The sequence below is a fragment of the Cynocephalus volans genome, chromosome 6, assembly GCF_027409185.1.
Source record: "Cynocephalus volans isolate mCynVol1 chromosome 6, mCynVol1.pri, whole genome shotgun sequence".
Lineage (NCBI taxonomy): Eukaryota > Metazoa > Chordata > Mammalia > Dermoptera > Cynocephalidae > Cynocephalus > Cynocephalus volans.
In genome coordinates, this window is record NC_084465.1 from 49,586,551 (window position 1) to 49,611,694 (window position 25,144).

A 25,144-nucleotide genomic window follows, 5' to 3' on the forward strand; every position below is an offset into this window, starting at 1 on the left:
ATTCAGTAACAGTCTTGCCTTAACATCTACTGGGACATGTAACTATCCTAAGCATCACAGATAAGTATACTAGTTATCATAGAATGATAAGCAGATCTTTCCAACTGACTGCCCTCTTAATGGTTAGGTTTTAACCAATTCTTACTGAATTTATCAATAAATATTTACCCCATCAAAAACTATTCAGTAAAAGGATATAACTATCATAAAGTGAAACAAAACCACATAGAAATACATCACTACTCACAATAAGAGAAACACAAAAAGTATAACTACACTGACATGACCACTTCTCTCACCTAATTAAACTGGCAAAAATCTGATTCTGTCACAGACTCTATTGTTAGGCTTGGGAAAATAGTCATGCTTATCCATTACTGGTGGAAATTCAGAACTGCACAGCTCCTACCAGAGGGGAAATTGTCAATATCTAACAAAATCTTACATATGCACTTACCCTTTCACTGAACAATCCCATTTCTATTTGCAATAACAAAAGACTGGAAACAACTCAAATATCCACACAAAGGGGACTAATTGAATAAGCTATAGTACATTTTTAAAAGTATCTTGAAACTATAGAAAAAAATAAGTCAATCTCTATATACTACTATAAAGTAATCTTCAGTATATATTTTTAAGAAAAAAAAATAAACGTGGCAAGTACTCTATATAATATGCTACTGCTTACCTAAGTAAGGAGGGAAATACAAAATATATAGGTACATATCTGTGTATAAGAAAAGCAATGAAAAGAAAAGTCAATTTTTAAAAATTTTAATTTCTGGGTTGGAAGAAACAAGGATAGAAGTTAGACTTATTTGAATATACCTTGTTTTATATATTTGACTTCAGAATGATAAAACCATTTCTTACATAATTGTAAAGTATGTAAGTGTAAAAGTAGATAAAATATAAAAAGCAGTTCATAAAAATCAAAAATCACTAAATTACTCATACATTTCTGGTGGGACTGTAAAATGGTATAGCCATTCTGGAAAATAATTTGACAATTTCTTATAAAACTAAATATGCTCTACCACACAACAGAGATATTGCACTCCTGGGCATTTATCCCAGAGAACAGAAAACTTAGGTTCACACAAAAACCTATACACAAATATACCTATCAAAATTACATGTAATAACCAAAAAAGTGAAAATAACCCAAATGTTCTTCAATGGGTACATGGTTAAACAAACTGTGGTACATATATACCATGAAATACTACTCAGAAATAAAAAAGAATGAAATAGTGATACATGCAACAAATTGGATGACTCTACAGAGGGAATTATGCTGAGTGAAAAAGACAATCCCGAAATGTCACATACTGGGTCACATACTGTATGATTCCATTTATATAACATTCTTGAAATGAAAAAATTATAGAAATGGAATATATATTAGTGGTTGCCAAGGGTCAACAAGGGAGAGGTGGAATGGGGGTAGAAGGTGGGAGTGACTTCATATAAAAGGCAGCACTAGAAATCCTTGCAGTGATGGAAATGTTCTATACCTTGACTGTATCAATGTTAATATCCTAGTTGTGATCCTGTATTCATAGTCTTGCAAGATGTTACCACTGCGGAAAATCAGGTAAAGGATACACAGCCTCCCTCTGCACTATTTCTCAACTGCATGTGAATCTACAATTAATTCAAAGCGTATAATTTTATAAAATAAAAAATAAAACTAATAACCTAAACGGCGTAAGTGTGTATCCAGTTGGTACTATAACCACACAGTGAAATTCTTGCAAGGGGCTTTAAACACAATAAATTGACCATACACCACGTGGAGACTATACCCTAATGGTGTCCTAACTCTGATACTGTTGTATTCTTCTGTGAGATTAAGCAATTGAGTAATTGTGTGATATTCTAATCACAGTATTCTCTGTGTTGTTAAGAATTAGGATAAAAGGAGATATAGATGCAATATAGAAATGGTTAAATAAAAACTTGTGTTTCTAAATTTGAATTGCAATTATCAGTATAAACTCATTTATTTTACCATAAAAATAAACAAGTAGATAAAACATAATATCTAATCTGCTAAAAAGACTAGAAACAGTGGACAATCTAGGAGGAAGGAGCATGACTAACTCACAGATTCTAGTCTTGAAAACCAATTCTGAGTTTGGGCACAGAAGTGTAAAATAAGCCTGAAACATCTTGTCATACTAAATAGTAAAGAAGCTATCAAGTTGCACTAGGGTACCGTCAAAAGGATTTAACAGCCAACCTGAAGAGGTCCCCACTGACCAAAAATAGAATGAAATTTAAGCATCAATAAGGATAATAACTGCAGTAGACTGACATCCACTACATCTGAATCCATGAGTGCATAATGATACTTAAAATTTTTTCATTATTCTCAAAACTGGTAAAGGCTAAAAATCAACAAGCATTTTTATCCTGCCTTTCTCACTGAAATATACCTTAAGAGAAGTGAACAGTTAATATGAGGAAGTTTGTTTCTACAGAAATATTCCAGCTAATAACTGATAAACAGCAGAATTAACATATCATTAATTTGCAACTGCTAATATGTTTATGGATCTAAAGAAGGACTGTCAATGGCTCCCATCTTAGAGACAACCAGATATTATGTGTCACCTGATAGAACACAGTCTATGAATTACTCTGAAAAAAGAAAAATTAAACCTAAATCTGATCAAGCTTATAATCATAGATAACTTTTTACAGAAATACAGTACAGAGAAACTTGTGAAATCATGAGAATGCAACTGGCAAAACTCATCAGAATAAACAACTGAGTTCCCTAAACACAATGTGAAGGTGATCGGGGCTGGTAGGAATGAGGGCAGTAGGTTTAGATACTAGAGACTTCAGAGATGTATATTAACCAATCAATAATATAATAGTGGCTAGATGATGATACGGAAATTCTGTTGCATGCACAATAATGATTTTGTGGTTATTTCTTTTTTAAGAATTTGTTTATAGATATATATTCTGAGATACACATGCACATAAATACATATAAAGGGTCTTCAAAAAGTTTGTGGAAAATGCATATTATGAAATAACTATGCATGGATTGCAAAATTTTTTTGTGCCAAAATAAACACATACTAACTAGTGATAACATCTGAACAGGATCTAGTTTGAGGCACTAGGCAGGATAAGACAGCAGTTTGAAAAGATCCCCTATCAGAGCAACATGAATTCAGCTAAAATTGAAGCAAGAACAAACATTAAATGGTGAAATAACTGATGGTTTACAAAAAGTTTATGGGGACAATGCCCCAAAGAAATCAACAGTTGACAAATGGATAACCTATTTTAAAAAGGGACAAGATGTGGCTATGGATTAATTGAATTGTGTCCCCTAACATTCATATATTAATTGAATATATGAATTATATTCAAGCCTAATTACCACTGAAACTGTTGAGGGTGGGAAATCCTATTATGGTAGTTGAAAAGTGGGGCCTTGAAGAGGTGATCAGATTGTAGGACCACGCTATAGTGAATGGATTAATAATGGTGTCAGGGACATGTTTCTGAGGGCTTTAAAAGGAGAGTGAATGACTGTTTCTCTCTGCTCTGCCATTTTCTACTATGTGAGACCACCACATTGCTGTAAAGCCATCTCAGAAGACCCACACCAGATGTGTTTCCTGGACTTTGGACTTCCCAGCCTCCGAAACTGTAAGCAATAAATTTTGTTTTCTTTATAAATCACCCAGTTTCAGGTATTTATGCTATAATCAACAGAAATGGACTAATATACATGTTGAAGATTAAGTCCACAGCAGCATTCCACCTACATCAATTTGTGAGAAAAAAATCTTGTTCGTGTCCTAATTTAAAGAAGACTGATGATTAACAGCCAGAAGCAATAGCCAACACCACAGTCATCTCAATTGGTTCAATTTAAACAATTCTGACTGAAAAATTACAGTTCAGCAAACTTTCCACTCAATAGGTGCCAAGACTGTTGCAACCAGATCAGCTGCAGACAAGAGCAGAGCTTCCAACAGAAATTTTAAACAAGTGGGATCAAGATCCTGAAGCATTTCTCTGAAGAATTATATCAGGAGATAAAACATGGCTTTGCCAGTACGATCCTAAAGATGAAACACAATCAAAGCCATGGCTACCAAGAGGTGGAAGTGGTCCAGTCAAAACAAAAGTGGACCAGTCAAGAACAAAGGTCATGGCAACAGTTTTCTGGGATGCTCAAGGCATTTTGCTTGTTGACTTTCTGGAGGGCCAAAGAATGAGAACATCTGCTTATGATGAGAGTATTTTGAGAAAGTTAGCCAAAGCGTCAGCAGAAAAACGTCACCAGAAAAATGTCACCAGAGAGCCCTTCTCTACTACAACAATCCTGCTCACTCCTCTCATCAAACAAGGGCAATTTTGCAAGAATTTCGATGGGAAATCATCAGGCATCCACCTTATAGTCCTGATTGGCTCCTTCTGACTTCTTTTTGTTTCTTAATGTTAAAAAAATCTCTAAAGGGCACCCATTTTTCTTCAGTTAAAAATGTAAAAAAGACTGCATTGACATGGTTAAATTCCCAGGACCCTCAGTTCTTCAGGGATGGACGTAATAGCTGGTATCATTGTTTACAAAAGTGTCTTGAACTTGATGGAGCTTATGTTGAGAAATAAAGTTTACATTTTTTATTTTTATCTTTTAATTCCATTTTCCATGAACTTTTTGAAGTCCCCTCATATATACAGGAATACATATGGATACATCTAAATGAAATAATATCTTGGATTTGCTTTAAAATAATATGTTAAGGGAAGAAATACATGCAGTATAGATGAAAAAAGACTTGATAATTATTGAAGTGGGGTGGTGCAAACATACGGGTTCATTATATAATAGGTTTGAAATGTACGTAATAAAAGATTCAAAATGGAGGAATGACAGACCTACCAAATTCTGTAATGAAGGGAATGTTCTTCTATAACTCTTTAACACAGTGCATTCCAGTGGAGAAAAATGCTATCACTTAAAAGATGAACTATTATTTTATGCATCATTAATAAAGCAAAAACAAACTAAACCATGAAAAAAAATCAATGGAAAGATTCTTCTGGATTTTAGAAATGTCAGAATACAAAAATAATAATAAACTTAAAAATGAAAAAGTACATCTTAGAAATGATGAAATACAGTGATTCATTTATTCTTTAATCTGGAATTCATAAATAAATTTCTACTAACCAACAATTACCTCAGTAAAATTACTGGTAATCTTATTGGGCATGTGCAACTTACCTAGGCTGACAACGTTCACATAGATACGTATCAGGAATATGCTGCCTATCAATCCCCATGCAGTCAATATGTTGCCAAACACTTAAAGAAAAAAAAATACAAAATATTATTAAAATCATCTTTAAATTAAGATTTGACTTATCACTTAATGAGTGCCTACTTTGAACTTAGCACTCTAACAGGTGATATTGAGGAATTCATAGAAACGTGTCTTCAGGGAGATAAAATTTTGAGATGCAAAAACAAGAGGACAAATATAAGATACACAAAATAAATTTCTGTAAAAAAAAAAAAGCAAATACAATTTTAAAATGTAAAAGGTTTAAAATGTAAAATGTATAGGTTACAAATATTATTAGAAATCACGAAGTGTCCACACTACTTGAAGTTAATGGAGAAAGCACCCTGGAGAACAGACTTGAACAGAACCTCATTTGGGAAACAGAAAGAAAAGGTGTGATTATAGCAACATTTACAGTTAACAGATTTGAGGAGCAAGTGGCCAGAGGGCAGTCAATATCTATGAAGAGAACTATTCATTTTGAGAAATGGGGTGGGAGGGGAGGGTTGGATTGGTGTCTGATTACACAGGACTTGGAATGTCAAAGGTAGCAATTACAGGTGCTTTGGTGTCAAATTAATTCAAAGAAGTTAAGAAACTAGAAGCAGAAAGACCAACTAAGAGGCTTTTCCAACATTCCAGACTTGAGTTAAAGAAGGACAGAACTATAGTAATAACAGAGAAAAAGAAGTTAAAGGATCCAAGAGGCATTCCATGAGGACAGAGAGTAAACCTAATTAATTTTAATGAAATACATGGACCAGCTTGAGACAAACTTCTCTATTTGTTATTATTATTGTATTTTATTGCCAAGACTTTGTCTAAAGTCAATATATATGCCTATTTCCAAAAATAGTATTAGCTATTCTTTCCATTATAATTAGGCGTTTCTAATACAAAACTACTAAACTAACTGCCATTGTGTTGTTCTCAACTGAGAATCTTGGGCCAAGAACTGATAGAATGTAGAGGGTATGGAATACATATCAAAGAAGTGAAAAAGAAAAGAAGGGTAAATGACAAGGAAGGTTAGAATAACAAGTTAAATTTGTGGGGTAAGTAATGATGTCATGCAGACAATAGAAGAAACAAAGCTAGAAAATAAGTGATCAGAGCTATAGATGTCAGACTTGAAAGTGATGAGGATAGGCAGTAAGAACATGAAAAAAACTCAAAGAGGCAATGTAAAGTAAGAATAGAGAAAAAAAAGATTAAGCCTTGTGGTATACTACAGATTGAGCAATAGAAAAATAGAATAACAAAAAGTAGATTCATAGCAAAAAGAGCAGACATTGAGAAGCAAATACCTTGAGTAATCCAAAAACTGTGAACTGTAAGTGTATATAAAAAATCCTAAGGACAATCTCACTATTCTCTAATAGAGATAACTGTGTATTATATATAGATCATTGTAATTAAATCAAAAGAAAAAAAACTTCTTGGATTATGCATTAAAATAAAAACATGGCCAAATGGTATGTAAGTTATAACAATAGATATGATCAGCTAAGAGAAAGCTCTTTTATATTATTGGCTACAATATGAATTGACATTTTCTAATATGAGGAAAGCAAGATGAGGAATATGAGGAAAGCAAGATAAAAATAAATTTATCTTTAAATTTTTTTCTCATATTAGAAATGCCTTCCTCATACATTTACTGAGGTCATTCCTCATGATAATCATGGTATCAAAGGTAATGAGAATTTATTTTCAAATTTGAAAAGGTACCACAATATGTTTTTCTTATTAACATAAATTCAAAGTATTACAACTTTCCATAAAAATATCAAATTTCACATCCCACTTAACTCCTTAATTTCCTACTTTTTGGCAAAAGTAAACGAGCTTTTTGAAATATAACCCCAAATGTATGTTTATATCAATAATATCCAATTCCTAATCACCTAATCTAATAGATGGAAACAATATTACAAATAATGTGAAGTGATATATATTCAGCTCTAGGATGCATTTTTTATACTCACATTCAAATTATGGGTATGCCATACTACTTCAAATCAAATAATGAAGCTATGCCACAAGGATCAGACCCAGGATTCTGTAAAACTACCAAATTTTCTTACCCTCTACAATGTACTACTTGAATAATCTCTGCTCCCCAACCTACATAGGGGATGGATTTAGTAACTTTCAGGCTCAGATCCTACTGTTCCCTCTTCATCCTCCCCAGATCCCTCCCTCCACCAAAAAAACCCCAAAAAACAAAACCGCCAAAAACCAAAAATGAAACAAAACCCAACTTTCTATCCCAATCACACCTTCTCTAGGGGAGGAGGCCTTTCTTGGTGGTTGAACCAGGGTTGGGGGAGGGGAGACTGTGGTTCTGGTTCAAGGAGACTCCAGAGTGCTGCAAGGTTCAAGTCAAAAGGAGGTGAGAGAGTCAGGACAAACAAACATCAATCAAAATGCTCAATTTCCCCAAACTGGAAAATCCCAGTTGACTATACAGCACAAATAATTCTAAAGGAAATACAAATGACTCAATTCTCCTCTCTTTTTTTTCTTGTCTACTACAGCATGTGTTTGTATTACTACTGAACTAGGTGAAAAGAGCGATGTGATCCTACAAAAATGAAGTTAAAAACTGATTGCCTATTACTCAATTGACAATGGAGATATCTAATAAACTTTAAGACAGCTTTTTTCCCATAGGGGCCTTTTCTGAGAACAAAATTGACTTCATCCGTAGTAGCAGAAGTCCCACTTTAAAAATGCATTCATTAATTCCTTAAAAAGTGAGTTTAGTCATCTTTCCCAACATTAACAATCAAAAGTTAGCAGCATTCAAGAAAAATAAACTAATGGTGTGAAATATTTTACCTGCATTTGTCACAACAGATCATGTATCCATCATCATGTGTAAAACCACATATGCACCTGGTTACATCAGTACCATAACTTCCATCCTCAGATGTGCTGATTGTAGTAGCACTGGAAGTTTCATCAAAATTAGGAGTGGTAAATATGCCTACTTCATTTTTGCTAATAAGAACTGATGGAGGAGGGGAAGCCGGAGGTGTTGGAGGAGGACGAGCACCATAATTATGGTCCTGGATAAGTGAACACAAATACAGCATAATATTATTTAATTTCAACAATGATATAAACTTAAATAAAATTCAACCCTTAATTTGAATACTCAAGAGATGAAATTGGCCCATTTTTTCCTTAATATCTTTAAAATAATGACTTGGTGAAGCTTGATATCAAACCACAGTAGTAAGTGAGTATATCTATCTGCAAGGTGGAGATAGTCACCTTCACATCCAAACTTCATTACCCCCACAAATCAGAAGATATTTTCATAGTACTATGGTTGGTCACATAGCCCCACCTTCAAAATGAAAGTAAGTGTAAGATATGAGAATAGAGATTTTTTTAAAAACCTCAGGAATATGGAGGCTAAAGAATAACAAAAATAATAAGAAAAGACACTATCACTACAAAATATATATAAGATTTTTTTTAACTTGGTAATTTTTATTCTGGTCCAAGTAGTAAAAATCTCTCATAATTGTACATCCATAAAACATCATGAATATGTTCAGTTCTGCAACTACATTTGAATCTAAACTCTGCATCTTACTAGCTATGCAATATTGAATAAATTAACCTACATAAGCTTTCATTTTTTCAGCCACAAAATAAGAATGAAAACTATACCTATCTCATGATGTTGCTTCTGAGAACTAAACGAGATAATACATGTAAAAGTGCTTAGCATGGAATCTGGCACATAACAAGCACTCAATACAAGGTAACTATATAAATTACTGTATAGTTTAGAATTAATCTAGATAGTACAATACAACCTTACCTACACAGTCTTTCTATAGAGAAGATAAATAAATATAACATTAAGCTACTAACAGCATAAACTGTAAAATAATCAAGATTATATCACCTCTAGGTCGTTTCTCTAATAGAATTTTAATCCCTTAAATAATATGGATAGATTAATGAAAAAATAAACTATAAATTATACACCTAATTGTTTAAATAGTATGAAACAACTGTGCTTTTTAAATAAGCAGTTTTAAGCACAATTCCACACACATCTAATTTCAACCTCTAAATTTAAAAAATATCCTTCCAAAGAAATATTTGGCACTTACCGCATAGGGCAAACCAATGTAACTGTGTGAATGATGAGAGCTGCTGGTATATAACTGATGGGGATAACTGTTGGATTTCTCAACTACCACAGGGCTAGCTTCTACGGATTCTGGTCTAGGGGAAAAAAAAGTTGCATCAAAGATTATTCCATTCATTTTTTTCTCTTTTAATCAATTAAAAATGGGTACTTATACTAAATATTGGCTATACAAATACTATGTCTATTTATAGTACATAGACACCCTGTGGGTAAGATATACCCTATCTAAATTCTGTGTCATGACAAACTTTTGTTTAATTAAAAAATAAATGTCCCACTCCAAGTTCAAATATAGTTCCCTCCCTATCATTTAAAAAAATTACTTTTTAAAATTATTTAATTTACCAAACATTATTTAATTTATTCAGAGCCATGGGAACACTAAGCACAGGGGTGGAAAAACATGGTAAAAATAATTTAGCAGGATTAAGGACACACAATCTATCTGGACCTCAACTTGAATGTGAAGTATGCATTTCAACTTCAAGACTATATGTATTTGTTGAGTGTGCTGAGATATAACAGAGTTTTGGAAATGTCAGTAAAGTTAAGGAGTATGAAATCTCACAAACAGAATTTAAACCTGAAAAATCATAAGTAGCAGCCTGTAGTAGAGTAAGATCAGCAGTTCTGGCCTGGTAAGGGTTAAGAGATGGTCACTGACCAACTATACGTAAAACTGGGAGTAACAACATGCCCACTATTGTTGACTCCTAAGTTCTTGGCCTAGCATTTTACATACAACATTTTCCCAATTTCTTTACTCACACCAATCCTCCTGAGCCCTATGTTCACTAGTCCTAATACGTGCTGTAGTGAATCAACATCTGAGGTCAATTCACACTGAAATTAAACTACCCCTTGCACATTCACAACATGATTTGTTTCTGTGTCTATATTTTACAATACTATAGACACAACTTGAAACGATTTTTTTATGACAACTCTTATCCTACCTCTTATTCAAAACTTGCCCTTAGAAGTTAGTACTATTTCCACTAGTAATGGTTTAAGACTTCTTAATGGTTACACTCGAAGTAGTCATAAGACTGGCAGCATAAAAAACAATTTTTATAGTCAGATGCTTTTTAATACTTGTGTACTATACCCCTTTTACAAAGTCCCAATTTAGCTCTAAATGGCTGCTATTGGGAGACACAGTGTGCCAGAATCAGCAGAAAGAGGAGGCACAAACTGAGGTTCTAAATAGTTCTAAAGGAGATTACAAAAAGAAGAGTCTCCAACGTGTTCTAAATACGTTGAAAACCAATACTCACCTAATATCTATTAAATTAAAAATTCACTTATTCTTTTTTAAACAATGTTTAATTTCAAAATTAATACATGCTCACTGTATAAAATTTAAATACAGAAGAACATAAGAAAGCGAAAGACCATGTCTCCATCCAACTCCCCCCGACATTCCCACATTAATATTGCCATGTAATCCTCTATAAATTTTTCTTTTTTTTCCTCTATAAATTTTTCTATGTGTAAATATATCTATGCAATTTTTGTTTTTTAAAAACAGAATATACTACATGTATTCACATCTTGCATTTTCCATCTTTAAATGTCAATACATATTTGCCTTATTCTTGGTAATAACTGCTTTTTTCATTATATGAATGTACCATAACTTAAGAATTTTTCTTATTTACATTATTTCTATTTTTCACTATTAAAAGTATCACTGCAATTGTACACTCATCTTTTATGCATACATGGTAGTATTGCTACAACATGGATTCCTGCAGGTACAAACGCTTAACAAAAGGTAAATGCACATAAAATTGATAGTTACTGCCTTTGATTACTTCATAATATTGTCTCCTTTAAAATTCTTTAAAAATTACATGGAAAGAAAAAGTGAAGTTTTAGCAATGATCTGCAATACTATTCTAAGAGCAACAGGCAGGAATTGTGGGCAGAGTAGAAAGATTCATTGTTAAGGATTTAGATCAAACTCTACAATCTTTTGGAGTAGCTAATAGTTAGAAATAAAATAAAATTTTTGGTACAAATGCAGATAGGCTCAAGCACATAAACCAGTCACAAATGCTTTGCATAATTTCATGATTCGAATTAAAGGTATAGCACTGACAAGCTGGCAATGCAATAAAGCAGAAATACTTTATTAAAATCCTCATGTCTAATACCTGTATTTACTAAAAAATATTTTTTTAAAGGTAACAATTGTTTAAAAAGAATCGGTTGATATATTTTAAGGATTTTTCCCAAACTATATCATTTAATTAATTAAAATAAAAAGAAAATACTTTTTTCAGAAAGGTAGCAGGATTACAGATATCATCAGAATGATTCTTTAAAAGTCCCGTGGTCTTGAAGCTCTTCTAGAGCACAATACATCTGAAAGCAAGTTGGTGACAAATACTGAAAATCAAACATCTTCTGATCCAGTAACCCTATTACTGGGAATTTATCCTACAGAAGTAATTCCCACTTAAGACAGACCTGCAGAATTGAGATGTTCATTGTAATATTATTCATAAAATTAGAAATAGGAACAGAAATCATTTAAATGTCCAGTCAATAGAAAATTAATTAAATCTGAGCAAACCTACTACATCTACATATGAACAATAACTGGGAAGGAACTCATAGCAAGAGAAACTGCTACATTAAGATCACAGGAGTTTTCCTCTAAAGCCTCCTAGAACATTATCATAAAGCTTGAATAAATTCTTAATGGCAGCGTTAAAGAGATATTATGTGATAATAAATTTCTGTGTAAGTAGTTGCTATAGTGTTGTTTAGCCAATTTATTATATTTGCATAAACACCTAGATAATATATAGGTATAACATTTATCATTCAATAAGAAACTATATTAGCATGGTGTTTCTATAAATAAATACATATCAAAACAATCCACGGTGATGTGTTCATTCTATAGACAAATGAGATTTCATTTACCTAATTTTGATATGTCACTTTTCAAACAGAGAATGAGGCAGCTATACTGGTTTGTACTCATTTATATATTGCTTTGTATGTTTTCTTAAATCACTGAATCAGTGATCACTGCCAAAAACTCTGAATTATGTTTCTAAAAAGTAGAAGAACTGAAACGCATAAAAAAAGATCCTAATATGCAACTGGATCTAGATAAAACTAAAATAAGTATACTCTCTTGTTAACTAAGCCAATACTGAGATGCTGACCGCATCTTTTAGAAGTTCCCGTAACAGCTAAAAAATGCAGAAGGAATAATCAAATTAGAAAAATCACCAATCTGTAACCCTTAAGACATTATAGATCTAGGCAGCAAATAACTATGGATGCCAAAACCCTAAGATGAAAGACTGATGGATAGATAAGATGACAATACCTGAACTGTTGATCACATTTATCACCACTAGAAGTTAGACAGCCAAGCTTTATTTGCCTCTCCTAATGCTATGCAATAGAAAGTACATGATCCCACCTATAAATGATCATACTGAAAAGAAGGAAAACAAAAGAACTGAAGCTAATTATATCTCTACATCTAAATACCAGTTTATCAGAAATATGGAGGTAGAATATTATATGATGTCAGAAGGAAGAAATCAGCCAAATCCAGAATGTTGAAACCTTTACTGACCAAATTTTCCAGTTTCATCAATAGGTATATGGCATGAGGGAAAACAAATTAAAAAGACTGTTACAGATGAAAAGAAATTCAAGAGACATTTCAATCAAATAGAATGTATGGATCTTATTTGGATCCTAATTTGAACACACCAATTACAAAAAGACATTTTTGCGACAAGTAGGGAAATTTGAAGATAAACTGGGTATTTTACATTAAGAAAGTACTGTTAATATTATATAACAACACTGTAGTTTTTTAAAAAAAGTTCTTAACTGTTGGTGATGTATACTAAATAATAAATAGGTAAAATGATTTGGGAATTGGCTTTAAAATACTTCAAAAAAAACCAAACAACTGAGGGATGGATGAAACAAGATTGGCAAAACTTATAATACTGCTGACTAATGGCTACCTGGAATTATTATTCCCGCTGTTATATATATTTGCATTTCCATACTAACAAAAAAAGTTCCCCAAGATTTTATCTTACATTTAATATCTTTATACACTGAATACCAATAAGAATGCTATACAAGGGATCTTCAAAGAACTCATAGAAACATTCATATCTTTTCTTTCTATTTTTTCCATAAACTTTTTGAAGTACCCTCATACTGTCATTTTCTCCCACTCAGGAAGATGTCCTGAGTATTACTACTTCTAAGCCTCTATTTGGAGAATCTCTCTTAACCCTTACTTAATTTCAACACATTTTTCAAGGAGAACTTTTCCTTAAGGAGCACTTTCCCAGGTGCTCCAACTCATCATAATTTTATGATTCCTAAGGATTCCTATAGCACTTATTTACTATATTGTTAATTTTCACTTTTCATGTAATATTTTTGTATGCTGCTAAAAATCTTCTCACATACGTTTATCATTTTCTCTCCCAGACTCTAATCTCCATCATAATTAACAAGGTGTTTTCTCCAGTAGAAAGAACATAGAGTTGTGACTTACACGTCCAAGGCTTGCTATTCAATGGGTATAGATAAGTACTCACCTTTCTAAACTTAAGTTTTTTGGTTGGTAAAATGGGGACCAGTATACCTGCTTCACATTCTTCCCAGCAATATAATATTGCTCAAATGATATAAAGTATGTGAAAATACATTTTCTCAACTATAATGCATTATGCAGATACATTATACTACTTAATTGTTCTATAATTTAATTCCACAATAATTCAAACTTCTAATAAAGTGGTCCTATTCTAAGTACAAGTCTAGCTAGACCTGTTTCAAACAAATCACTAAATTTGCAAGGTATCAAAACAATGTTGGTATTTAAATCATTTAATAAGTATTTACTGAGCACCCAATATGTACTAGACTACCAAAGTCTTTATAAACTTTGTTCTTTTTAAAGTATATCCCCATAACTCCCAAAATTATATTTCCCAGTGCCTTAAAATAAAATGGTTTCCTTGTAATCCTTTCGCAATGTGGATTTTTAAAATATATTTTCTTAAAGTTGAATACATATATACATATGAATTTTTCACACAGTAAGACTAAACTTCAACATTGAGAACTTGTAATGTTGACATAAGGTTATAAAATTCTACGTCAGTGATTCAGAACATTAATCAGTGAAATAAAGTAAGTTTTATTGCTACACTGTATATATATGCATCATTAATCTGACAGGAACACAAAGCAATTTACATACATCACTTTTCTATACTTACTTTCCTTGTCTCCTTTAATGACATTATAAGCTTCAGGAGGCAGGACCTATTACTGTAGTAAAGGTAATTTATTACAAACAATATAGGAAATAGAAAATGTTGTAACAACGGAATGGGATTAACATTCTAGTTTTAGTTGCAAGCACTACATAAACCATTCATAATTTTACCAAAAAGCTAAGTAACCAAGGAATTGCTATCATTGACAGCAGAGATTTTTAATAATTTTAAATTGTTTTAATTTTTTGGCTTCAAAGGTTTTTAAAAAGACTATACATAGGTAGGCTCAGCCTATGAAAAACTAACGTGCTTTCATGTAATAATACAATATACTAATGTAAGGTTTATGTAGATTAATAAAATCTGACAAAATGCATTCATTCAATCTAATATCCAATGTGTTCAACCCACTCCTTGGAGAAAAGTGACTTTTACTCAAAACCTTTGCAAAGGAATACTTTATTTTTTATTTTTGGCAGCTGGCTGGTAGGGGGATTCAAACCCCTTGACTACTTTATTACCTTTTATTCATTTCTTTAAAACTCCAAAGGTGGCCCCTAGTTTTCACATTTTTATATCAAGTGACTAAGAACCTATCCATATAGATGGGTTCACTCACATCTTATATGAACTGTCATGCTTCCAGATACAAAGGTTTCAATCTTATTAATCAACTTTCTAAGACAGACCTTTAAACCCTGGTGACCACTTCTCTTTCTTCAGATCCACTTATTTCTTCAATAGCAAATGGCAGAGAGAAAGGCAGAGTACTCCAGCCATTAGTATAATACACTTCTTTACAAAGTGATGATCTCATGGACTTCATTTTCCTGAATTCTCTTGACATAGTAGCTTACTATACCAAAATCAAGAAGTGATTTTAGCTTAGTATTTCTGTCCCTGACCATAGTGAAACATATGCCATTTTCTGCTGACTACAGTCTTCCCAAATTATATCTTATCACCATTAATATAAGCTTTCAGTATATGAAAGAATGAATCTGGAGATGTCATTGTGCAGTCCCTATTCCAAAGAAGGCATTAAGATAAGAGCAATCCTAGCAATGCTGGAGGAAAACCTCATTGTTTATATCACTTCATCCAGAAAATTTATTCCTACATTTTGATTCCATCTATGATAAATCCCACTTACAGACTTTTTTCCCAGTTTTTTGGTGGATTAACCTTATAGTCAATAAGCACATAAACTGTAACTCAACAAATAGTTCCACAATAATATTCACTACATGTGTAATGTGCCTTGCTAGATCCTAGACAGTAGAAAAAGATATATAAAACACACTCATATCCATCAGTTTCTGATCTTAGGGGAAGTGGCAGGGGTAGCAAAAAGAGATAGGTACACAAAAACTACCGTACAAAGCAAAAACAGAGTAAATGCCATAAGAAAGGTATGGGTAAAAACAGAACTTTTTCCTCTTCTGTATAAGACTTTGCTCCTTAGTTAACTTTCTACCTCTGTTCCCCTAAAAACCTGGCAAGTTAATTTACTATATAGCTGCTAGGCACATTAATAAAAATGACCTCTGATTGTTAAATTAATTGTATCTGGGCTGGGAGAATTACAAATACTTGATGAGAATGCCATTGGTTTGAGCTTCTCCAAGATGCAATGATTCCTATAACTGACATGTTCCTTGCAAGAAACTTAAAAGCTCTACCTATGGTTGTTACAAGAAATATTGGCCTCTGAGGGGCAAGAAGCTTCCATATCAGGAAGACTCTCATACCTGCTTAATGTAGATCTCATCTCCTTGTGCCTGACCTGTCACGAGAGAAGCCAAAAAAAGAAAAGAAAACAAAACAAAACCCAGCTTTTGGATGGCTGACTATATTCCTAACACGGACTGCTGCTGCATGGTCTCACACAGAAGAACACCTGATGCTAAGCTCTGACAAGCTATGGCTCCTTTCCTATATGCCATGTAGACAGGTGCCATGTATGGCCTATGATGATAGTCTGTAAGTACGAACGTTTAAATGAACCTAAAAAGACCTCGTAGGAATTGCAAAGGGTCAAAGTTCCAGGCTCTAGATTCCAGGGGGCTCACGGGAAGAACACATCCACTTGAGCGACAAGGAAGATAAGAAACAACATCATGAGGTTTTACTGAAGATGAAAAGGCTCCTGAAAGATACACAGGACTCTGAACATTTGAATTTTGTACAAGATATATCTTCTACTGAAAAAAAAACAATTAAGAAACCTAGTAATGATGGAGAAAGACAATACCCTGTGCATATGCAAAGAGATAAGAAAACTCGCAGGTGGAACCTTCACGGAGTATGAAGAGGTTAGTTTGACTACAGGATAATGTTTATTCATTTAGCAGTTTCTCAAAACTAAGTAATATACAAACTCCCTGCAATAGAAGTAGGAGGATTTTTTCCTTTGGAGATTTGGTTTTAGAAAAACATTACATTAAACTGTTTTTAGGAGATCTGTGTACCAACAACACTGAACACAAATTCAAGCACTTGCACTGAAATCTCATGGCAGTATTCAGTATCAAAGTGTTAGTCATCCATGATGATTCCAGACATGCTTAAATTTTTTCCTAGCTCAAAATTAAAATAGCAGAATTTTAAAACCTCAGAGAGCTCACTGAACCCCCCTGGAGACTACATCCATAGTTTGATGGCACTGATTAAGCAAATATTGACTGCCTAATGTTCACCAGGAATCATTGGAAATACAAAGATAAGACACTGTCACTGCCTTCAAGGAATTCACAATAATATAGTTTTCATTCATTTGATAAACATTTGAGCACACAATAAGCACCAGGCAGTGAGATACTGGAAATTAAAAAATAAGTGAAAGAAGTGGTACTCCTCAAGAAACTGACTTGTGGGGCAAACAAGAATATCAATGATTACAGTAGTACCATCAGAGGTATGCACAGGGGCCTCCATAATAGTAGCCTCATTAAGCAAATTTTAAGGAATTACAAATTAACAAGTCCAAGAAATAGAGAGGTAGAAGAGATGGAAAAAATATTCCAGACAAAAAGTACCCATGCAGTCAGAGATATCAACAGCATGACACATTTGAGAATGTTTTTCTAAGTGTGATCTACAGACCACAAGCAGCACAATTACCTGTAGTGTGAGTTATAATTTTTACAGCTCTACTTAAACCTAATGAATCAGAATTTTTAAAGACCAGGTTCAGAAATTTCCTTAGCACTTTCAATTCAACATTCATCGATGTTTAGAAAGCACAAAATTAAAAAGACTTGCTAAAATTCAGAGCAGTTGGAATTAAAGGTGTAGAGGAGGAGCCAGAGATGAGGGCAGATAAAATCAGGCAAGGACCAGCCAGTTCAAGAAGGACCTTGGGTATCAAGCTAAGGAATATGATCTTTTATCCTGAAAAACTATACAGAGCCACTAATGGTTTCTCTCTCCCCTAAGCAAGGTAATGGTGTGATCAGAGTACTAGTATGGCAAGATAAAGCTAAGTATTTCAAATGTGAGGATGAGTAATCTGTAAATAACTTTCTTATACTCTGTAGGTTCAGGAGAAGCCCTGAACCTGAGGTCAGAGCATGTAAAAAGCGCTACCTCTCCAAAACCCCTTCCCTCATTCCCACTTACAAATAAGTTTCCTTTGCTCTATCCAACCCTTTACCTTTTTAAAAAGCACTTACCACTCTGTCTAATTTCAAGGTGATGTTCATGACTATATGGTACCCAGGGTAGAAATTGGTAAACTTTTTATTGAAGAAAGGGATATTAAAATATCTAACTTGCTATTCCAACCAATAATTCCATGTTTTATCCTTGAGTTCCTTCAACTCTCAATTACAGGACCAATCTGCCTAGGACATTTGCCTACATTAATTTTTATTAGGTATAGAACACAGGGTGCACTAACTGCTGTTAGATTCATCTGACACTTAGTTGCTTTCAAAGATAATGTGAAAATAAAGGACTTTCAAATATTTTGTTACTAAGACAGGAATTAACTCCTGGTAATCTCTGAATCTTTCAATTACACCAACAAGAAGTTTCCATTAATTCTCTAGCAGCTTTCCTTTTTTAAAAAATTTTAATTTTTTATTCTAGCAGCCTTTCTTCTTAAAATGTATTTTTAAAACCTTACCAAACTTGATGTCCTTTGCAAGATATGTTCAATTATCCTTCCATCCATTTAATTCCTAGTTATTACATGACATACCAAACTTCTTTGAGTCTCTTTTTCCCCTTAACAGACAGTCCTGAATTCTGAAAGAAACCTTTTACATGGCTGTTTGTTTATAACAGCATCTTTTATATGGCTGTTTAGTCAAATAAAGCTTGAATCAGTTTCAAGTGCCTATTTTTTTTCTATAGCACATTACTATAGAGTTTCCAGAAAGAGATCTTTACATAGACTCTAGAGTTGAGAAAATAAAATTATATTTTAAACTCTTTAACTATGTGATCTAGAAACTGCATTGTTTAATCCTTCATTAAAGAGAATGTGATTAAAAATTTCCTAGCAAAAATAGCATCACTTAAAAAAAAATACCATCATGAGTTAAAATTCTTTGTACTGGAGAATTTTATATCCCTCCTCCTTCTATGTTCTGTCTTAATGTATTCTATACCATGGTTATACAACAGATGACATATGTAGTAAATTTCAATCTCTCTCCAGTCACTATTTTAATTCTGCTAGTTTCCTAGTGCCTTTTAATACTTTCCCACTTCCCAAAATAGATACTAACCAGAACTGCTACTTTAAAGAACTGTAGCATTTAATATGATTGAAATCACACCAATTTGTTTTTTTTTTTTTTTTTTTTTTTTTTTTTTACATACAGGAGACTTTTCATTCAATTCTACAGCTCCTTACATCTTCTCTCCAATGAAGATTCTGTCTCTTCTTAACTGAAATAGAATTAGCTAGGATAGGGACATTCAACAATCATTCTCATTTGATAAACTTCAGGGTTAATCATGAGACCTTCAAGCAATATGATTCATGACACAATACTTACTATATGCCAAGCCCCGTGCTAGGTACTGCAGATACAATGATGTCAGTGATAAAGCAGATAAGGTGTTTGTAGTCATGAAGCTTATAGTAAAAAGATAAAGATGCAATGAAATAAAACAAGATGATTTCACAAAAGTATTTCAGATACTATTTTAGATAATGTGAAAAGGGAAGGCTTCACTGGAAGGTGATATTTGTGTTCAGCTAAGACTATATGTTAAGAACAAAAGAATGATACAGGCAAAAGGAACAGCAAGTACAAAGGCCCTGAAGCCAGAACAAATTTAGAATGTTCAAAAGAAAAGGAAAAAAAAAAAAAAAAAACATGGGGTTAACAGTAGGTTAAGGGAAGAATACTGAGAAGAAATTAGAGAAACAGGGCATTATGGGCCATAAGAAATTAAGATATTAAGTGAAATAAAAAGTCACTGGAAGGTTTTTAAGTGGAAGAATTATAGGATCTGGTTTATGCTTCAGAAGAATCACATTAGTTTCTACATAGAAAGTGAACTGTAGAAAGCAAAAGAGAAACATGGAGACTCTAATCCAGTGTCTAGTCAAGATATGAGAAGGACATGTACTAGAACAGCAGCAGAAATGGAGATAAATATACTGATTCAAAGTGTACTTTGGAGGGGGACACAGGACTGACCAGTGAATTAGATGTGGAGGAAAAGGAGAAAAGACCAACTAAGAATGAAACCTTAGGATTTTGGCTTAAGCAACTGGATAGAGATGGAGCCATTTAAAGAAATAGATGAGGCTAAAAAACGAAAACAACAAAAAGCAGACTTGGGGGCAGAATAAGATCAAGAATTCCAAGTAAAGCTATCAATTTGGGTATCTAAGTCTAGAGCTTGGAAAGATTATGACTGGAATAAAAATTTGGGGGTACCCAGCATAGAGAAGGTATTTAAAGCCAGGTAATAACCTAGAAAACAAGTTTTAAAAAGGGGAGGGGACTGAAATTTACTCTAACACTCTAATAGTTAGAGACTGGACATAACAGAATAAGCCAGCAAAAAATAAGAAAGAGTAGTCAGTTAAGTGTGGTACCCAAAAAGCCAACAGATTTAAATTCTTCTAGTAGAAAGAAATGGTTATTTACATCAAATGCTGAGAAATCTACATAAATTATGGAAGACTAACAATTAGTCTGACAACATGAGTAGTTACAGTGGCGTTGTACAGCCTAATAATGAGTGCAAACAACTTTTTCAAGGAGTTTTGCTATTAAAAGGAAAAGAGAAATAGAATAATAAAGAAGATAGAAATTTTGGTGTAAGATATTTATACGATGGGAATGATCCAACAGGGAAAATGAAGTTGTAGGAAAGATGGAATAACTGCAGGCAAGAGTAAAGAATAAAGATCTTGAAGGGGTGAGAAGTCATGAGATCCCGAGGGGAAATGGAAGAACAGGACTCTCATAAGAAAAGTGATGTTTTTCCATTTTGCAAGAAGAAAACAGAATTTGAATAAAAATACAAGATTTTAGATTTGAAGTTTGTCCCCAACACCTGAAACAGTATGTAGCATATAAGTAGCCCTCAATCAATACTTATTAATGAACAAATCAGAAATTATCTATGTTACATTTAGAGAAAATCATTTCATTGAAATAGTAGTACTTGCTTAAGCCAATGAAATCAGAGAAAAGTGGTACTCTACTAGTAACATTACCTTATCAAGATTCACTTTCTCTGAACAAGAGACAGGCAAGCTAGGACCCCTGAGCCCAATCCAGCCTGCTTCCTGATTCTGTAAATAAAGTTTACATAACAGTCATGCCCATTCACTTACACACATTTTCTGCTTTCCAGCTACAATAGCAGAGCTGAATAGTTATGACAGAAACCATATTACTGCCAGTCTTAAATATTTATTCTCTGGCCCTTTACAGAAAAATATTGTTGATCCTTGCTCTAAATTTAATTTTAAATTCCAAAATAATCTGGGAAGCAAAAAAGGATTTTCTACAGTAAACATGTACTTTTTTATAATCAGAAACTAAATTAAATTAAAAAAAAGAAAATGCATAAAGGAAGAAACTGAGGTTAGCTATAAAATCCAGTATTAAGTATCATATGCTGACTTAGGTTAAATTTTAAAAATTCTAACACATTAAATAATCAAATTTTAAATGTCACAGTAAGGGTTTTTTTTTTTTTTTTTTTTTAAAGACTCAATAATTAATCTTTCATTTAGCAAAATAAAATTATCACAGGATTTCCTGGCATTAAAAAATGAGGATTTCACACAATTGCCTACCACGGCTTCTGAAACAAAAGGTATTCCCATTTCCTTTTCCTTTTCCTTTTCCTAAGAGCGCAGTGATTATCAAACTCTTAGAATCCTCAGGAGTGTCTATGGTAAAAGTAGGGGTAAAAGTGCTGTGAGCCCCTCACTTCCTTTTCAACTAGAACTATTCTCCTCTTATCTGTTTTATATATTTTGTTTCTGTAGAAGTATTTGAAAAACACAGACAGTAATGAATGTAACTCACAACTGACACTTAGCATTGGCACAGTAATTATAAAGAATGACATGGACCTAAAATAGACCAGGAATATCACCCTTGTTCTGACACTTTACAGTCTGTGACTACAGGAAAATTATTTACCCTTTCTAAGCCTTTGTTTTCACATCTGTAAGATGAAGTAATATTTGGCTCACAATATAAAATTAAACGCAATAACATTAAAATACTGGCACAGAGTTGTTCAACTGTAGTTCATTCCATCTTCCCTTACTATTAAGTTGAACAATATAAAATTACTGATATTAGACCAATTTTGACATACAAAAATGACATTCATACAGTTCGACTTAATATTGCAAAAGCCAACTGTGCAGAAACAAGTTATCATAGGATTGAAAGGCCTGCTTGCAGGGTTGGACCTTGGCTGGCATTTGGGAACTTGGTTGGTAAGCAGTTCCCTATGCTGATAAAACACTCTTTCCAAATGATAAGAGTGGCTTACTATGCCTAAACTGTTTGTACAAACAATATGGTTTATAGAGAATACCTGCTTTCCTTCTGGGAATCTGGAATTTGGGTACATGCTAGGCAGACAATGCCTACGTGCCAGCCCCAGTAAAAACCCTGGGTGCTGAGTCTCTAATGAGCTTCCCTGGTAGACATTTCACGTGTGTTGTCACAATTCATTACTGAAGAAATTAGGTGCATCCCATGTGACTCAATGGGAAGAGGACTCTTGGAATCTTGTGCTTGGTTTCCTCCAGATTTCACCCCACACACCTTTTCCCTTTGCTGACTTTGCTTTGAATCTTTTCGCTGTAACAAATCTTAGCCATGAATACAACTACATGCTTAGTCCTGTGAGTCTTTAAAGCAAATCATTGAACCTAGGGATGATCTTGGGGACACCTGCCACATCAACTTTTAAAATATAATTATTTTTGTAGCAATTTTGTTTAACTGTATTGTATAAAGCCCTAACTTCTCAGAATATATTACATAAAATTAGATAGCAAGGTCAATTTTGAACATCTTATATATTGTCATAATGTGATACCCTCAAGGGTTAAATTCCACAAACCTGCTTCCTGCTATAGTAAATGTCCCAAACTGCCAAGGTATTATTTCTTCTGAGTAGATAAAAAACTTTCAGGAATGCAATCTGCCAACACATATAAGTAGCCTTAAAAAGATCATGTCCTCCATTTGACCTAGTAATTCTCCTCACATTTATTCCAAGCAAATAATCAAATACAGGTACAGAAATTATGCCAGGATATTGTTTCCACTGAAATTTTTGGCCCAAACCACTTACCTATAAGGCAAATTACAAGATAATACAATCAGTATACCATTTTTCTTATCACCCTGGGTACTTGTATACACCGAGATTTAAAAAAAAAAAAAAAACCTAGTAAGTATATACAAAAATGTCATTATTGACTACCTGTGAATAGTTGGATTATGGGTAATGTTTATTTCCATTTTATTTCCAATATATTAGGTAATATATTTTCTGAAATGTCTGTAACAACTATGTTTTTCTTACATTTAAAAGAAAAAAGGTTAAGTGTGCATATATACTTTATGTAAACTTTTGAAAGTATATCAAACATCAACATGAGAGACAGATCAGGAAAAACTTTCCCATTTATGGGGGAAAAAGCAACTCTAAAGGACTTCTAGCCCTCAAGTCCATTCAACCAGCAAAGCATAATGGTCTTTCTACAGGTGGTGGTGATACCTATAAGAGATGTTACTTTGGATTGATTGAATTGTGTCCCCCAAAGTCCATACATTAAAGCTTAATCCCCTTAATGTAACTGCTGTTGGGGGTGGGAAATCCTATTATGGTAATTGAAAGGTGGGGCCTGGAAGAGATGATTAGATTGTTGGAGGGAATGGATTAATAATGGTGGTCAGGGGCATGGTTCTGAGGGCTTTAAAAGGAGAGCATATGAGAGAGTCTCTCTATCTCTGCTCTGCCATTTTCTGCCATGTAAGACCCCTGCATTGCTGTAAAGACACCACCAAAGAAGACCTTCACCAGATGTGTTCCCTGGACTTTGGACTTCCCAGCCTCTGAAACTGTAAGTAATAAATTTCATTTTCTTACAAATTACCCAGTTCCGTGTGTTTTGTTGCAAGCAACAGACACAAACTAATACAGATTATATACTTCTTTTTGAAAAAAGCATGTGTTGATAAGTCAGTAAGTACAGCTAGGAGTATAATCTGTTCTCATAAACAGGCTTAATCTGTATAGCACATATAATATTATGTCCGCTATTATCATTCACCATTCATTGCCTTCATTATGGAATAGTTCTATCTTTTGGGGGGAGTAAAAATCTCCCTCCGAAATACTATATACCAAGAAAAAAAATGAATAATAAGTAGACTGTATCCCCTATATACAGCAAGAAAATACTTCATTAATATCAGGATGTAATATTGTCACCAGTACAACTCTATTCCCAGAACAGAATCGACACAACTAACATTAATTGAGAGAGAGAGAGAGAGAAGTATCTCTCTCACTTTAGGCACTGGGGATAGAAAGACATAAAAAGTTATACTCCACTGAGAGGGAAAAAAAAAAAAAGAGAGAGCACAGAAACCAGATTTTGAAGGAAGAAAGAGAGAAGAGGGAAAGGCATTCCAGCCAGATAAAATGGCATGAACAAAGGCGGAGACCTGAAAACAGTTTTATTAGGGGAACAATAAGCGTTTCAAAATAGGTTACATGTAAAATAAACCCATGTAAGCTTGTACATACTTAAAAGAAGGGAAAGAAGTAATGAGGCTAAAAAGGTTAGTTGCCATATATACAAAAGGCCTTTACATACCATCAGA

At 33.4% G+C, this 25,144-nt stretch overlaps 1 protein-coding gene across 2 annotated transcripts in view; it reads right to left on the reverse strand.

Moving 5' to 3' along the window:
- The window catches only part of KMT2E (lysine methyltransferase 2E (inactive)), a 92,250-nt gene that overhangs the window by 34,745 nt on the left and 32,361 nt on the right, over nucleotides 1-25,144 (reverse strand). For both annotated transcript variants that reach the window (XM_063098998.1, XM_063098999.1), the window contains 3 exons: nucleotides 9,470-9,584; nucleotides 8,175-8,404; nucleotides 5,270-5,350 (listed from right to left, as the gene is read on the reverse strand). In XM_063098998.1, the coding sequence (XP_062955068.1) occupies nucleotides 5,270-5,350; nucleotides 8,175-8,404; nucleotides 9,470-9,584 (426 nt within the window). The remainder of the gene's footprint in view (nucleotides 1-5,269; nucleotides 5,351-8,174; nucleotides 8,405-9,469; nucleotides 9,585-25,144) is intronic.